Genomic DNA, 17,011 nt, shown 5'->3' on the forward strand with positions numbered 1-17,011 from the left:
TTCTCCGACACTGACACATTTATGACAGTTAGGTTTATATCATAACACACAATATGGTCATGATTTTATAAGAAGCGGTCCTTTGCTCTTCAAAGCAAACCGCTATTCTACTTTATTAGAAGGCGGGACCATTTTGAACACGCTATAATCTGCCTACTCAATTAGAAGAAATTGTTTTTATGTGGTGCATATGGAGTTGATTTAATGGGAACTTTGCGTGTTTTAATAGCATGCATCTAAGTCTTATAATAAAATTGGTGTCAGCCAAAAAGAAGTTCTTTTAATTTAAAAGTCTTCGACTCAAGATATCTTGAAAATGTCCATCATTTCTTCTATATCTCTGCATTATGGCGTCACCTAACAAAATTATTTGTAACATCAAATTTCAGAATGGCACGATCTTGAACTACCAGTGCTCATTGTATATTGAGAAATGGAGAGGAAGAAATATATTTTTGAAAAAAAAAATCTATTTTGTACTAGGTACAGAATGGCATTTAACGATTTTCTGCGAACACTAACCAACCAGGATTTTTCGTAAACTTCAGAACTGTTTTGTGACTTGAGTTACCATGCACTATCGCGGTGAATTATGTGATCAAACCACCTGCGGGACCTATTTCTGTCCATCTGACTGTCCTAGTTCCTTTCTACGTCAGCACAGCATTTCCCTTATTGTCCTGTTGAACCCCTGTAACCTTTAAATCATGTCTAGGTGACCCCCAGGAAATACGGTAGATAAAACACTTTTTTTTGGGATTTTTAGCCTGGTACTGTTATCACGAAATACTCTTGTAAACGCTATTTTAGATATAGAAAACTAACACAACTATCTGCTTCAACAGATGTTCAATGCTTAAGTTGAATTACTCATCAATCATTATTACTGGCGGTTAGACTATTATTCAAACTTGATTTAAAGTTTTATTCTGGCTCTGACATTCATTGTGTCAGGAACGTACTCAGCACTGCGAATTCCTCCGAAATCCAGAATTTTCTGTAACTTAAGTATAGTCTAATTTAAGTATAGAACTTTTTTTTTTTTAAATGTATCCTCACATGGAATATGGACTCCTCCCGAAATAAATTACCGCATACATATCTGCATAATATGTTTCAATTTTGAATGCTGATACCATCACTAACCACATACGTGAAAAAATATAATGACTGTATCCTATCTTGAAAGTATTATTTTATTATTCGTCCTAGGATTGAGAACCATCTTGCTAAACCTTTTCTTGGAATGTCAGTGCTAAGATTCAAGCCTGAGAATGATTGTTAATAACTAGTGGATATGTTATTTGCGAAAACATAATCTTATTAGTTAGTATATTATTCATATTAGCTTTGTTTGATTAATTGATTTTTTAAGAGTTTAACGTCCCTTTCAGCACCAAGGCTATATGAGACGTGGATCTACAGTTTAACCTAAAATTCGAGTCACGTGAACTTCCACCAAAAATTGAACCCGAGATCTCTTGCACTGAAGGCACATTTGCGTACTATATAGCATCGAAATAGTTCATCCAAGCTCGATCTGTGTCGGGCAGATGAATGTGTGATAGAACGTATTGTGGTGCGTGAGTTCAAAGACCAGTTTTGGAATATTTGAATTTGAAGGAGATCAAAGGGCGTTTTGATTTCCTATTAAATTTAAACATAGACAAATAAAGGAAGGAAGGAGGAATGTGCTTATAAGAATTAGCAAGAAATATGACGTAACGGTAACATGTTAAACTCCACGTGTAATAAATAGATTCATTTCGTTCTGAATTGTTAGTTTTGGTTTGGAGATCTATGTAACTATGAATAAATTAACAAAATCTAGCAAGAAATACTGTCTTAACAGTTACTTGTATTAGTGTTTCAGCAATTTGTCATTGCCTTCCTTCAATAATAATAATAATAATAATAATAATAATAATAATAATAATAATAATAATAATAATAATAATAATAATAATAATAATAATAATAATAATAATATAGTGCTTTGGTTAGATTTTATTTTCTTAGGTTATGCTAATAAAACGTAAAACAGAAAAGGGAAGAAACTTTGCAGTTTCATGAATAATATTTGCGAGAGGTACCGGGTTCGATTCCCGGTGGGGACACTCGGTTGAAAATGTGTAACAGCTTTCTCAGGCCAGTGAGTGAGGCTTTTCCTGGATTTCCCTGATTCACACCAGGCAGATGCCGTGATAGTACCTAACATAATGGTCCCAGATCGCTTCCTGCCTTCCTCCATTCTTTCTTCCCTCTCTTTCATTGGATAGTATGCTCGCCGAGGGACGTCATACCTCATATACGTGACGGGCTAAATGACCTTAAGTGCCGACAGCTCAGAACTCTAATTTCTAATCCCAATGAATAATATTAAAGAGAACAACTAATCTTTTAGCTTTGATGTAATAGTTGAAGATCGTTGTTATGCCCCAGCATTGGGTCTAACAGTGCCTCTCGAATTTGTAAACTGTAATTTTGTTTAATTAATACTTTTGTTATATTTAGCGGGTTAATGTGTTAGTGATTCGTTACGATTACTGTTTATTTTATTTTCTAAACTTAAAATTTTCTTAGTTCAACTAGCTATTGTATTCTTAATATGTGCCGGATTATTTTATTTAAACTTTCAATTCAAAAAGAAAATTAATTACGCTATTAGAAGAAGAGGTCCATGTTCCATTAAGGGGGTCCAAAACTACACTGGACCTCTTAAGCTAACCTAACCTAACATAACCTAATAGAACCTAATATAACGTTATATCATGCAATCAAACGAAAATCAATAGAAAGAAGTGGTGTCAAAGACACTGGACCCCCTTAACGGAACATTGACCGAAGAAGAACAAATTCAAATTTAAAAAGAGAAGAAAGTATTTAATTTATATATTGTAAACAAAAATTGAAAAACTTGAAGTTCACTTTTTGAAAAGAAAATATTTAACATAATCTCTAAACATCTGAAAATATATATAAAAAAATAAGTAAGTTTGAGGAGTTGCCACGTAATTAGTAATAATAACATAACTATTTTACAGATTAAGATTGAATTTTGACGTTGGAATTAAACTATTTAATATGTCAAGCTAGAAAGTGCGTTCTAGGGACTTAGGCCCTTCTTTCTGTCGCAAGCTGCCGAATAATGCCCTAAATTTATGTATAATCTGATTCGTACATAATTTCAAAATTACTGTTTTAGTAACTTTTGGATATAAACGAAATTCTGTATTTCAGTATCTTAACAGTAACAACATCTATTTTAATGGCTGTCTTGTGTAATCGCTAAGTATATCACAACACAATTCTCACAATATCATTCTTCTTTCATGTCAGCATATTCAACTTTGTAATGAAGGTACCAAACGTCTAATATTGAATACTAAAATAATAATATGAAACATACAAGGTTATGTTTTGATGAATATAAATATTATGAATTTGAATGGAAATGGTTATGTACGCTATATAATAAAATGTTAATTTAATGAAGTATTTATATATGAAATAAATTTTGAACCTTGTGTGAAGTTTAAGGAATAATGATGATGAATTGTTAGGTACCTAATCGATATGCTGTAGTTTATTCATAATATATCTTAAAGCAATCTGTATACATTTCATCAACCAGCTGAATGAAGATGACGATTATTCTTTGTACTGATAAACATGTATCTTATCAATGATATAAGTGAGAATGTTCATACTTATAGCCAACTGTTAAGGAAAGGGAATATGAAAGAAGTGTACTAAATCTCTTACTTTACTAATAAATGCAGTAAAATTTCGTTATACCGTATGTAACACACATATTTGAACGATATGGCAAATAATTTAATAAATACGTATCTATTTGGTTTAACCTCTTGTAATTATACTTGATCACAAAACAGAATAATAATATTCATGAAATATTTCTTCTTATTTATATAAACTAATGCTATATTTAGTCAGTATTAAATTTTCCACAGAAATTAATAAGTCACAGTGTTTGATGTCCCGTGTGATGTGAACGTAATCAAGTTATATTTGCTCTTATTATCTCCGCACTTACCTGATTCTTCTGATCCGATCTGACATAATCCGATATGATGTTCTTTCCACGTTTATATCAACGTGGTTGCGACCCAAAATTAATCACACCATTAAATTCACAATTCAGAAATATTCTTGTGCAATTCCAGTTTAGTCAAGATGCGTTACAATGTTTGTCGACACGACCAGCTCAGGATTATGTTTGAAGTTATAGCAAGCCCATTTCAAAATTGCCTACCCAGCTCGGGGTAACTGAGATATTAGATATAAGCGCATCTCAAAATGGCTATTTAGAGGATTGAACGTTGAAGTCTAATCAAGCTGAAGTAAGAGCATTTCATCGTAGTGCGTGGAATTTGCTTCAAGTGACTTGTCAATGATTGCAAAATACTTAGTGATACTTGATACAGTAGAATAGTTTTTTTTTTTTTTTTTTAAATAAATATTAAAATAGATTTCTTTGCCATATTTGTCTCCGTAGTCAGAGGAGCGCATTTTCACTTTATGATTTACAAAAAAGACGAAGAAAATTTATCACGTCATGAATCTGTATGACAAAATTACAGAAAGTATATAAGAATAAAACATACTTCGACAACTCCCTTGTGACTATGTGGTTAGTATACGCACCTGCGGCGCGGAAGACCCGGGTTCGATTCCCAGTGGGAGCTCATGTTCTTCGGATCCTGAGTTGAGTTATAGGTCCACATTTCTTATAGCCTTGGTGATAAAATGGACGCTAAACTTAAAATTAACCCGTCAGCAAAGCCTGGGGAAAATATACCCAAAGAAACAATTGCAGTAGCTGCAGAAGTTTCAGACCTAAAGATGTCAAAAGACTGATCTGATTGTTCTCTTAAGTTTTGCGTGCGGTAAGTAAAAGAAAGTAGAAAATGAAGGTAACATTACCGAACGTATAATACCAATTTGTCAAAATGGCCGTACCGAATATTATTATTAGTAGAATCCAGTATTTAGTACTCCAGCTTCTTGTCATAATAACTAGTTTGTTTGTTTGATTATCATGGAGCAAATCTTAATGGACCGCCGAAGGAGGACTTCTCTCTCATAAATAAATGGAAAAGATATGGCCATTCGTTGACGCCTTCGCATCGCAGCGACTCATAACTTGTTCTCCTACACACATACACAACTCAGTTAGTAGAGGGAGGGAGTACCGGTATCTTGTGTGTGCATATAAATGTTTTTTGGAGTTGTTGCAGCACATGTGAAATGAAAATCCAACCTGTTCATCTGATTATTAGGTCCTTTCATTTAACCTCTTCCGTGGGCCACACGTTGTTTTTTTGGAAATTAACTGAGACCTCCCAATGGATACGTATAACAAAAATTACATTCACCGATGTTTAGATTAAAAGCATATTCTGTTACAAAGAGAACGAGGACGGTTTACCTATAAGTTATCTTCGTACGATAATTGTAATAATAGCTACGGTTGATTAACTGTCCCTATTTTTTTGAAGATTAGGTTTAAAAAGATAAAGAACTGTAGGTTCTGCCAAATTCACATCTTCACAATTTGTTCGGATGGTGTGAAAAGAAAATTTATGAATAAAAACTATTGCCTAACAAAGGAGTCGAGCTGTAAACCGGTACTTAAAAACTCCCAAGTGTAAATTTTTGTCCCTGACCGGGCTCTGCCCCCTATCATGGCGATCTTTATTTCTCAGACGATGGGCTACCTGCTTGCCAAATTTCGCTCGATACAGTCAGTGGTTACCGAGAAATAAAGTACCATACACACTTGGAGTGAAACTATAAGCTTCCGTAAGCTTACACTGGGAGCTAAAAGGTCATTTCGAAAATAAAGAATATATTTAAGAAAAAAGGGAAACATACGATCAGTAGACTGATATCCCACTTGTCAAAGACAGGCGCTTTACGACTTGAGCTGCCATCGACCCAGCGTTGTGCAAGATTGTAATAATTAAAAAGAATCGTTCATTTCTGAACAAAAGTGCATTCCCTCTTTTCGTATTATCATGTCTATAACTTCGAAACAAACTGATAAATTTTGTGTGTCTGTAACTTCCCGAAAGCCTTACTTTAATTGGTTCATTTATTCTGAACGTACTTGCAAAAGAACATAACGAGAGAGAGTTTTGTTTGTGATCGTATGCACTAAAAGTTTAAAGCAGAAAAAAAAGACAAAATATCGATTGAATAGCTAATTGTCTGAGTAAATGTTGCCAAGTAATTTCTAGTCTACACGGGGCTATGAGTATATGCAGCAAATGCGACTTTGACTGTGTTGCTGATATCTCAAATGGAAGAACATTCGTGCAAAAAGAGAGATTTGATTGGTGATTTCAGTAGGTCAGTCCAGAAATAAGATTTGTCTGTATACAGATACTTATCAGTTTAGTGTGAAGATCTAGAGTTGGAAGCATGTCAGGTGATTGGGTTGGCGATGGTCAGGCGGCAACGGCAGCGTCGGGCACGTGGTGATGGTGGTGGTGGTGTTAAAGCAAACTCCGTACTACGTGAAGAGTAGTACAACAGCATTATGCGGTGAAATACCTGGACGGTTATAGTGTAAAGTGGTCGAACTCTCTCATTTCCAAAGAAAAGCGATTATTGGCACTTGGTCATGTGGTGCGAGCGCGACGGAAGTGGCAAGTATGTTGGGTTTGCGCTCAATGCTCTCCCACCCGGGGGCGAAACCGAAACCATATGCACCAAACGCACGTGCACTTGCCACTAGATTAGTGCACGTTTTCGATTATCGGTGGGAACATAATTTTATTCGTTACTATGTCTTCAGACAATTGAGAATCGAACTCCGGTCTGAGGTGCCAGAAGTAATGACGATATAAGTCAATGTAGATGCTGACCATATATCACCTAAATAAAAACAAAACTTTTTGACCGACCATGGACCTTCGTGGGCTGTAACGTTAGGGAGTTATATATTAAAATTATACAGTCCACAGTTATTAAAACGCCCTTTTAAGATAAAAAGGGAAGTCAGCTAGGACCTGTGTTGTCATTCAAATCATTCAACAGCCAGTTATGTGATTAGTGTCGTAAGTTGACTTACAATTAATGTTATTACTATATAATTATATCATATAATTACGAGTATTATTATTATCTATAAACGCCTACTACACTGCGATAGTTAAAACTAATAACGATAATTATGGAAAGATTACTGTTCGTGAACAACGTAGCAGAACTGCAAAATAGTACTTGTCTCAGTTTCGTAACAGCAAAATTCCTGTCCGAAGCCATGCAATTTCCCGATTAGATGCAAAGTTTCCTGTATTTCTGTATAAAAATAGTACCAAAGAATTGATTTTTAACAAGTTCCATTTACCAAAAACTCCTTTATACAAGGTGTTTGAAAACAACACCGACAACGTTTGGGAGGTGATTCCTAATACGAAGATAAGACAAAAAGTATAGACCAACCTGGGTGCACAAATACTTCCTTTCGGAGTTATAGGGTGCCGAAAACATGAAAAAATGAACTTTAAAAGTTCATAGTTCCAAAATTATGGGACTTACCGTAGTCGGGTCAAGACTTCACTTAGGAACTAATTATCTGCTCTATCCAAAAATCCATGTTTCATAATTATAAAGTATTCATGCAACTTTTTTTTATAGAGGGAGTTTGGCAACGGGCATATCATTTGAAGTACTCTCCAAGTACTTCTATAAAAATTGTTGCGGAAGTAACGGAGGATTCTGAAACATGGATATTTGTATAGGGCATATACTAGTTCCTAAGTGAAGTCTTGACCCGACTACGGTAGGTCCCATAGTTTTGGAGCTATGGACTTTTAAAGTTCTTGTTTTTTTTTTCCTCATGTTTTCGGCAACCTGTGACGCCGAAAGATACAAGCATTTATGCACCAAGGTTGGTCTGTACTTTTTGTCTTATCTTGATGTCAGGAATCACCTCCCAAACGTCGGTGTTGTTTTGAAACACCCTGTATATTTACTCTGTCCGTATTATATGCGTCCGGGAGTCACAAAACCTCAAGTACTACTTGATGGATGACAATCAATTTTGGCCAGAATGTAGAGGATAAAGAGTTAGGAATCCAGTTCTTTGATGAAGGCGTGCTTCATGTAGTTGATTCCAAGACATAGACAATCAAAAATTGATTCTCCGTGTCGTTGCATGCGAGTAATTGAGCAACTCGGGCGAACATAATGATATGTCACATTTTCTAATTTTAGAGTAAACTGTAAAAGAGAGATTGACTTATTCCTATTCAATTCAATACAGTGACACATGCCAAACAAGCTTCCTTTGACTTGTTGAAGCACATTTCCAAAATAGAACTACATTCATACTTTTTTGTGATTCAGTCATGACCCATTCCACCTAAAAACTCAATTTCACTGGAAGTTGCGTTTATTACACTATTATGCTCGCCAGAGCCGCTTAATTATGAATTTCATCCTTGCTTGATAGACTACCCGCAACGCTGTTGAGATTAGCGGGTTAGTATAATGCTCAGGATGCAAAATACTAATCTGTTCGTGGAATACAACGCGTAAATGAATATGAAATTAAATAACTTTTAACCAAACTCCTTCACCTGGTGTATACTCTGATAGTGTTACTTTTTTGATCTAGAAGTGAAGAACCAATTTTAAGAGCCGGTTCGGGCTGAATACCATCACTGACTTCACTAATTGGGTAGGGGTCTCTATGTATTTGAAGATACCATCGCAACTTGGGATCGACTAGAGACCTTGAAAGCACCAAACAAGATAACCGGCCTCCTCATCAGAAAGGAAAAACACAAACAATTGATTAGTTCATTTCCAAAAACCCACACTTCTTCTATTATTTAATAAAATGCATTTTATACTTTATAAAATGCATCTTATATTTTATAGTGGTTTAAAATAATAAAACGGAGCCTTTCATTAGAATACAACCATTATATCAATATACAACTTGAAAAAAGGTCTTATAATACAGTGTGAGTCTAGTGCAATGTAAACAGTGATATATACAATACTTTTTAAAAGTTTGTAGTGTTATCATATCTTGAAATCTGACACGCTAAATAAGTAGCTCTTACTTATTTACCTCACGACTTCATTGAGAGGCGTAACCACAAACAGTAGCGAAGCGGAGAAGCAGAGACAATGTTGCCAGCCTCGAATACCGAGCTATTTGTCAGTTTCTTTTTACAACTCAAGCACACACTTCGTACACCTATTTCTTTCTTTTTAAATTACTTACATTCTATTCTTGAATTTACAAATTAATTCATAACTGATTATAATAATTGTTAATGTCAACCCGGAAAGTTTTCCTGCTTGATAGGGATAAACTTGCTTAATTTTTGCATGTACATTCGCATTTTCAAATTTTACTTTATAAACAGACTTAGTAAGTTTATTTTTACCAATGGAAACATTAAAAAATTAGGAAAGGAATCTCGTAAGAGAACGTAGTAGAGTTTATTTCCAGTATTCATCTGGTGGAATTGGGGTAAAACCGCAGTCAGGATGGTCTGGCACGGAACGAACTTGCGGTCTCCGGATTAAACTAAATAAAAACTAACATAACTCCTGGTGCAACAGCCTTTAGGAAACAGGACCTACCGCTCGGCTTGTGGCACTCATGCGTTTGGAGATTAGCACATAGGCTCTCCTTGTCATTAATATTGGCTTTTTAGACCGGAATTTAAGTAATTTTCTTTCCTTCAAGTAGCTCCCCAGTTGTCTTCAGGATGCTGAGTGGACGTCACAGTACCAACACCATCTGCTGAGAACGAACATCTTTCCTCTGACCATGCTCGCTAGTGACGGATCTAGTCCGAGGTCGGAGAGTTTAGACCCTCCCCCCCCCCCTAATTTTTAGACACAAAAATAACTTAAGCAATTATTTATATATTTTTGAAAGTTTATTATAAAGTCATGATATTCCTATCATAATCTGGGTTCTGACTTCCCCCAGTTTTTACCTTCTTGATCCGCCACTTACACCCACCACTACCTGAGTTCCCTGGTTCTCACGATAACAATCCTGCCTGATCTGGAGTACGGCTACAATCTCCCGATCAAGTGGAAAACTTACTGTTTACCTACTGTATATGCCCGATTTGATACTCGTAAGTTTAGCTCATTATTTGACTGAACTATGATGAAAAAGGAGACAAAATCATAGTACATAACGTCAAACCCTAATTATTCTCTACAAATAAATTTCTGCTATTTCAGTAGCATAATTTAGCTGTTTTACGCGTAAAACACTAAAGAAAATTTCCTGAATGAAAATTTACAATAATGGTTGTTGCAGTAGACGTGGGTTCGAATTTTGCACATGATCTTGGACCCTATAGGTGGATCAACATTCAGTAGCGTAACGTATATTCCCGCAGACCCCGCGTTTGGGGGGACCGAAAACGTTCGATGTGTATTGAAAATATTAATGGAAGTGGCCCAGATTATATTTTTTGCTGAAGCCTAACTAAAAAACAAAAGTTAAGCCAGTGGGAAAAGTCAATACGCAAGGTGAGCGTTTGGAATTTTACGGAATAGGGAAGAAATAGTTGAAATATTTAGTTAGCAACTTAAACATGTATAAATTCTGCACTAGAATTACTTGTTACAGTCAAAAATATAATTATTAGTTAACGAAGATTAGAAGTAATTGTATAAATTTAGCAGTGGATATTTCTTTTTGGGGTCATGTGAGAAGAATAGGGATACAATATTCTGAAATGCACAAAATACGGACACACTTCCACCTGGCTAACTCGTTACATAAACATTAACTTCCGATGCAAGAACGATAAGGTTTATATCTTTTACTTTGAAGTTTGCTTTTGAAACATCATGAAAAATATAGTGAAATGTATTAAAAATGATGGAACAAGAGTACTCACATAGCATTATATTGACATACTTATTTTTTTCCCCTCGGTAGATCAGTACTTTTTTTTTTTTAATCATTTCTTCTTTGAATACAAATAGCGCTGTTACGATATAAACAATGTTACCAATAGATGCTATATTAGAAACACTTGAGCTTAGAAAATGCGGAGGAGTTAGAAAATTTCGGAAAATGTGTGAGGGCAGAAATTTTTACTCTCAGAATGCAGACATGTCCGCGAAAATGCGGACATATGCTAACGGAATCTAATGGTTAGAAATCATAGAGCGTGAGGGAATGGGCATGCTTTCATTACTCATATTGCCTTGATACTGAAGAATACAAATAAATCAAAAAGGTTATATAATAATAACTTCTTTATTATTATTATTATTATTATTATTATTATTATTATTATTATTATTATTATTATTATTATTATTATTATTATTATTAAAGAACCAATAGCTCAGTGTTACCATGCGTCCTCTTTTACCAGGCTTAAAAAAAAGAATGAAATATGCGTCCGGATAAATTTTCTTCTAAAATGAAATTTCCGATTTTTTCCTACCAATTCTAGGGAAATGCAAAGTTAAATAATTCCGTCTTGAGTCTTGCAAATATTTCTATCTATCAAACAAAAGAAATATGTAATAGTTGAACGCAGGTCAGAAGACATTCGTCTACTAATACTGCGCAAAGAAGTGGATTCTTATAATGAAAACATCATAAACGCAGACTAGATAGTTCATCATATGTTAAAATGTTTAAAGTATGTTTAAAGTTGTGCGGAGCAGTAAAGAAAAATCATAGGAGATAAAAGGGCATTTATACTTGTTCATGTATAATAAATGAATGTTTTTGACAGATCTACTCCATTTTACTTCATGAAACATGGCATCTCGCTTCACATCGCTTCAGTAGAGTGGAATTTTCGTAAAATCAAACAAACTAGAACTGCACAGTCAAAATGTATACAAATGTTACTTGTCATTACTGAGTAACAAGCAGCCTATCTTTCTGTTTTTATGTCGTACTCGACTGGTGCAGTGCTTTGCTCACTGAGAAAGGAGTAAGTTGTCCTGCTAGCTGCCCTATGTGTCATGTTCCATTGGTATGCACGGAAGCAGATAGAAAATATTTTTACGTCATCTAATGGTGTGCTTATGCGAAGAGTCTGAGACAAAGAGAAAGAAACACTTATTTTTATTATTATTATTATTATTATTTGTTGCCACTTAACATGTGGGTGATGTAATTTTAAATACATGTTCTTTAATCTAAGATTGATACAGACAATGAAGTGTACTCAACTGCATTCGGTGTAGGTTCGTTTGTTTATTACCAAACAAACACATATTTATCAAGTTAACTTAGCATGTTTATTGTTAGGCATGAATCGAAGAAGATCGTACATTTCAATTGGCTGTAAAGGTAAGCCAAAGAGAAATTACCTCGTGATTTTTGTTCTACAAAATATTTTATCAATATTTTGACAGAACTTTTTTTAAAAAAAGTTTGTAATAGTAGATACAAGACTGAACATTATTGACGCATTGTGAGGGTTGGTCTTGCATAATGGTCTGTGCATACCAATAGCACGGGATTCAAGCCCTGGACATAGTGACTCAGTGGTAGAGCGCCTACCTCTGGTGCGTGGGGTTCCTGATTCGACCCCCAGCCAAGTAAGTTCATAGTGAACAACATCGTGTCCGTGCATTCTCACAGTGTACTTCCGCTTCGTCTCCCTTTCTCATTGCAGCAATTCTTGCATCATCATCCGTCTCAAGTAACCTAAAGCGCATAATGGAGGAACGTGAAACTGAAATATTGAATTTAAAGCCTGTGACAAACATCTTGACATTTCAGCTAAACGAATAAAACCCAAGCTCTGGCGCGACGTTGCCAAGTGGGAAAGGGGTGTGGCTATAGCTAAGTAGACAAACTACAGCGCGATCAAGTGGCAAGGATAGACCTGGATGTGTACAATATAAATGTGGCAATACCGCTGGCCTCTCATTTGCTAACAGCATTTAAAGGGAACTTGGAGCGCCGCCTTTAAATGCCAAGATGTTTGTCACGCCGTTTAATTTCTCTTATATTTTTGCGGTACTCTGAATTAATTTCAAAAATACTGCTTCTCGCTATCCATTATTGCTTTCCACTATGGTGATCAGTGTTGAAACTGGAAATCGTAAGGGAGTTCAGATTTGCATAGAGGGGGATAGGTCGAGATGAAAGTTATTCTTGGAACGCTCAAGTCATATCAGAAAGCCTTTTTTCGCTATATCTTACTGTTGTTTTGCTCTATGTGGAGATCAATATTGTAACAATAAGTAGTAGTAGTAGTAAATTTCTACCATTTCTGGTTTTGGTAGAGATATGCAGGTCAAAATGATTTCTTTTCTTGAGGTACTGAATCGATTGCAGAAAACTAGCTTGTTGCTATCTATTACCGTTTTGTTCTAAGGCTATCAACGTTAAAACAAGAAATGGTTAACTTCTACTACTTCCAATTTGAATACAGGGTTAACGGATAAAATTGAAGCTATTCTTGAAATGCTGAATTGATTTTGAGAAACCCCATCTCGATATTTCGTACCGACTTTGCTTTGATATCTGTCGACAGACAGACAAACGGGCATAGCTGTTCTGTAAGATTTCCCGATACTTATGCATAGCAGTGGCGGATGCAGGGAGGGGGCGACCCCCCCAGAAGAGGAAACGTTTTTTTATTTTATATATAAATAAAACCCATCCCAGAGTCTGGAGCTCTTAAAAGTAGCTCTAAGTAGCAGTATTACAACGCACCGCCCCCCCAGAAGTCCGTCCTGGATCCGCCCCTGATCCATAGCATATTTGGAAGTCTAATAATTAAATTGATGATAATCATAATGAAAGCAAAGTGTATGGACTTATGCTCTATTAGAACCGGTAGAAAAAGCGTACCATGGAGTACAATAACTGACCTTGACGAAACAATTACCAACCTCATAGATATTGGTTGAATTTGTAATTAAATATCTAAAAAAACAATAGTATGTAAAATATGCTGTGGCGCAAATTAAGTGAGCACACATATATATTCATTTGATAGCGTTTTGGAGATTCCACTTTCTGTTTTAGATATACTTGATTGTCTTCGTTATTCCCTAATGTTTAAAAAAAAAAAAAAAAACTGTGGGGTGAACGTTGCGAATTTGCTGTGAAATGTGTTGTAACACTTTCTTTTTATGGTGAATACTAAATAAACAGTTGCTGTCCTTCCTTAAAGCCAGATCGGCTATTTAACCTCAAACTTGATCTTCACAGATGCTGTTAGTCCGAAGTCATTGTTTTCTACTTATCGTTAAATGTCTTTAATGGTGGTTGAAAAAGTAAATTTTGTTTAGACATTGTACGTTGTACAATCAATTTGAATAGTAGTAAGTCTATGAAATGTTAGTTTCAAGTTAGGCATGCTATAGATTTATAACATATATACAATAGAGTTAATTTTTTATTCCTTCCAATATTCTATATTGCCAATATTTAAATGGTGAAAGACATTTTAATTAAAATATAGAGTTCATAAAAATTTAGGACAGTGAAACATTTTTGAGATAACACCTTGTCCTTATTGGTTCTCTACGTACATGTTAAATTTGGTGAGATATAAAACACTGGCTAGAAAGAAGGCGCAACTTTATAAAACTGGGCTTTTTTTTTAAAAAAAAATGAAATTACTAAGAATTACAGACGCATACTCTAAATCAATGATCGCTAAACCGTTGATCGCGAGTTACTAGTAGCTCACAGGGACATATTCATATAGACTTTTTTAGTACTTCAAATAACTTGAAATGTTTAAATTTTATACCTCCCCGAAGTCTGTTAACCTGCATCTGGTCTAAAAGTGACATCTTTTATAATGACAATGATATTGTGGGTACTTTTTAAAAAAATATTAATTGTTGGTTTCTTTGTTTTGTGCAGGAACCAAGAAGATGGAATACAAGACTCGACAGTGGCACGAGAAGTGTTTCTGTTGCTGTGTGTGCAAGACCCCCATCGGCACAAAATCCTTCATCCCCCGAGAGCAGGAGATCTATTGTGCTGCATGCTACGAGGAAAAGTTCTCCACTCGTTGTGTAAAATGCAACAAGGTCAGTCACATACATGACGTGATAATCATCATACTTGGGAAAATTAGTAAAGCATTTAACGGATTCAAATTAAAAGTTAAAGAAGTTGAAATACTCGATTAAATTAAAAAAAGTTAATGTAAGAATAAAGTAGTAATTAAAATTAATCGATGAAAATCAAAATCGGCAATTTTCATTTTTATGCAGTGAGAATTATCTTTGAGTTCTGAAAGTTAAAGAATCAGTTAATGGATAAAATTGAGGGTTTGGGAATATCAATGGATACTTACGAAAATATACTGTTTTAAAACAAAACTGAGAATGAATAAAAATGAAATAAAAATTTCATCAAACTGAGAAAACAAATCAATGAAAATTATGTATGTAATATAATTTTTGTGATTCTGTTAGTCCCACGAGGAACACAGTGTTTAAAATAATATATATGGTATTAAAATATAGGAATAATTATAGGTGTATATCACGTAGAAACCATACCAAGTGATGCATATAACAGTTTGCAATAATGGTGATTTGGTTATTACAAAATCGATGAGTTCATGACGCAGACTTCAAGAAAAGTTGGGGGCACAGTATTAACACTTTCTTTTTGGGGGGGGGAGGGTGACTGTCGTGATTTTTTTTAAATAAACTACGTAACAGTTCTTGCAGAATATCCATTCATATTGCGTGGAGAAAAATCGTGATTAATTTTTTATTCTTTACGATTTTAATGATCGTCAACTAAAAATTAATTCATGCAAAATATAAGAGAAAATTATATTAATTTGGTAATTAATTTTTTTAACGGATTGGCTATAAGCCTGATGATAATTGTCTTTCCACTATTCAAGAAGCGGTACTATAGTGAGCAGTTTTTAGACCTACCAGAAGGAATGGGTGCCAACTTCTACGACTTTTTTATAAAATTAATTTTAGTTTATATGAACAACTAGCCTTCGGCTAGCTGAAACTTCGTCTCCAAACCCCGCATTTACTCGGCCTACGACCTCATATTTCAACCTTTGCTTCCGTCCTTCGTACGGTACAAATACGTTTATAGCATTATTATTTGCAATAAATAAATAAATAAAATAAACCCTTTTCCCTCCGTAGAATATGCATTTTAAACAAAGTGAAATTATAAAAAAGCTACGTCAACCCAAATGCTAGCTGTTTATGATGAGACTGACAATCTTGAAGTCATTTTTTGATATTGAGAAAAACAATATAAATTAATCCCTTTCTCTCGTTAAAAGCGGAATTTTCGGAAACGCTGTGGCCCGTGGCATATTCCCACTTCTTTCGAATAAGGAGTTTATATACCTAAGATGTATCTAATATTAAGGGATTTCAAGATATGATCATCTTATTTTAACAATTCGAACCCCACCCTTTTTTGTTCCTGCCTTTTATCTTCCCTTGTAGGAGAAATATTTTTAAAAAACGCTGAAATACGTCTGTAATTACTTCAAATGAAAAAGAAACAAAATTTCTTGTCTCTAACCTTAACGAATTTCGAGATATGGCCATCCTATTATAACAATTGTAATCCCACCATTGTTTAATTCTCGCCTTCGTTTTTTCCCTTGTAGAGGAAATATGCTCCCCCCCCCCCCCAAAAAAAAAGCGAAGCACAGTAGAATTATTTTAAATTGAAAGTCCAACGACAAATATTATGTTTCTACGCTTCATAGATTCGAAGAGATAGACATTTCACTATAATAATTGCCACTCTACTTCCTCCCTTCCTCGGCGAATTTTCCAAAATCCTTCTTTAGCGATACCTTACGTCATATGTCCTAGACAATGTCAAAATTTCAAGTTTTTAACTTAAGCGGTTTGGCCTGGGAGTTGATCAGTCACTCACTCACTCACTCAAGACTACTACTTCTTTTATATGTATAGACTACGATCGAATAAACTCTTTGTGAATAATGACTAGTGTTGTCTCTCCTTTCGTTTCTGAGGCCAAAGTTCG

The 17,011-nt window shown here is 34.9% G+C and overlaps 1 protein-coding gene across 7 annotated transcripts in view; it reads left to right on the plus strand.

The window, feature by feature from the left end:
- The window catches only part of Lmpt (four and a half LIM domains protein limpet), a 934,906-nt gene that overhangs the window by 906,063 nt on the left and 11,832 nt on the right, over positions 1 to 17,011 (plus strand). For all 7 annotated transcript variants that reach the window (XM_081759226.1, XM_081759223.1, XM_081759224.1 and 4 more), the window contains one exon: positions 14,882 to 15,051. In XM_081759226.1, the coding sequence (XP_081615352.1) occupies positions 14,882 to 15,051 (170 nt within the window). The remainder of the gene's footprint in view (positions 1 to 14,881; positions 15,052 to 17,011) is intronic.

This window comes from Thermobia domestica, chromosome 5 (genome assembly GCF_964235325.1).
Source record: "Thermobia domestica chromosome 5, izTheDome1.hap1.1, whole genome shotgun sequence".
NCBI classification, from domain to species: Eukaryota; Metazoa; Arthropoda; class Insecta; order Zygentoma; family Lepismatidae; genus Thermobia; species Thermobia domestica.